This window comes from Branchiostoma floridae, unplaced genomic scaffold (genome assembly GCF_000003815.2).
Source record: "Branchiostoma floridae strain S238N-H82 unplaced genomic scaffold, Bfl_VNyyK Sc7u5tJ_1177, whole genome shotgun sequence".
NCBI classification, from domain to species: Eukaryota; Metazoa; Chordata; class Leptocardii; order Amphioxiformes; family Branchiostomatidae; genus Branchiostoma; species Branchiostoma floridae.
The window spans coordinates 1-1,284 of NW_023365626.1; the positions used below are offsets into that span (position 1 = coordinate 1).

The 1,284-nt window shown below is 42.0% G+C and overlaps 1 protein-coding gene across 1 annotated transcript; it reads right to left on the reverse strand.

Moving 5' to 3' along the window:
- Nucleotides 1-96: 96 nt before the first annotated feature.
- On the reverse strand, nt 97-946 carry LOC118407282 (conditioned medium factor receptor 1-like; the record flags this gene model as incomplete). Its single annotated transcript, XM_035807739.1, is given in 2 exon segments — nt 97-340; nt 810-946. Coding segments are annotated over 2 exon segments (252 nt in total), but the record flags the coding sequence as incomplete, so codon positions are not given.
- Between the last annotated feature and the right edge of the window lie 338 nt (nt 947-1,284).

Here is a 1,284-nt window from a genome sequence, read left to right on the forward strand (position 1 = left end):
CATATTATAGCTCCAAAGTGTCTTCTGTCCTCAATATGTTCTGATAAAGTCTGAGATATCACAGATTGAAGAAAAACCAAGATGCCAAGTTTGGTGGCTTAGACGGGGCGCCATCACACACAAGGATTCTGTAGCAAGGCAATCAGGAGAAATATAAGCCTGGTATCCAGACATATTATAAGTCTCTTCAGTCCTCAAATACTGACATTCAAGAGTTGACTCTTGTTACCTGGCTTTGTAAGACTTGTCACTATCCTCCAGATAGACTGTCCACAGCCCTGCCTTGGCATCAAACACAGCATCTCTCACCCCACTATTTTCCATCAGGTGTGCACCCGCCCTGTAATATACATGTACTGTAAACTTTTCAAACTTTTGCAGTGGTTTTATATTTGTGGTATCTGCAGTAACCACAAATTCATGACTCTGCAGTCTATTTATGTTTCCAGTGTACGATGCTGCACTGTACTACAGAATTACTTCGACCATGCACTTAAAACAATGCAAATACCTGTTTTCCACGTCAACTACATCTACTACAAATTACCTTTTAAATTAATGAATTTACAGTATGTGATATCAGTACAGTACAGATACCTTGATATATACATACATGTCCTTAACTGCTTAAGTCTATGAAAAGCTGTAAAGTCCCTAACGGCTTAAGTCTAAGAAAAGAGAGTTGCCTACATTGTATATAGATAACTGACCAAGGATCCAGGTTCGGACATGTTCCTGTGCCTGCAACCGTTTAGATACACAGAATAATGACAATAATCATTAGTACCGATACTTCCCGTTTGTTTTACCTTTTTGCTGCCATGGCGATGGCTTCATCAAGCCACCATCTCTTGCAGGCAAGGGCTGCTGGGACTTCTCCCAGAATCTCCTTGCTGCGGCCGATGTAGCTGAGTCCCCCGGGACTGCACAGGCCCCCTGCGTCTGCCTGACAGGTGGAAATAAGTGCCACACAAGTTCACAAAAGGAACAAAAAAATGGGACGAATCTGTTCTTTGGCCGGTGTGACGTGCCAGCTTTGCAAGTACGTGACAGAAGTGGCTCAGGCTTTGTCATAATTATAGTTTATGAGTAGTTTTACCACATCAAATAAAGGACTTTATAGAGAGATGTGCTTATTTTTGCAAAAATGCAGAATGTTTTTCCTCCAGCCTTGTGTCAAGCTACTGGCATACAATACAATACCATAAGCCTCGCCCAAAAGTAGTGTGTGCGAGTGAAAAACAATTGGGGCTATGAATGGGGGTATCTAAGTAGTTTGACGTG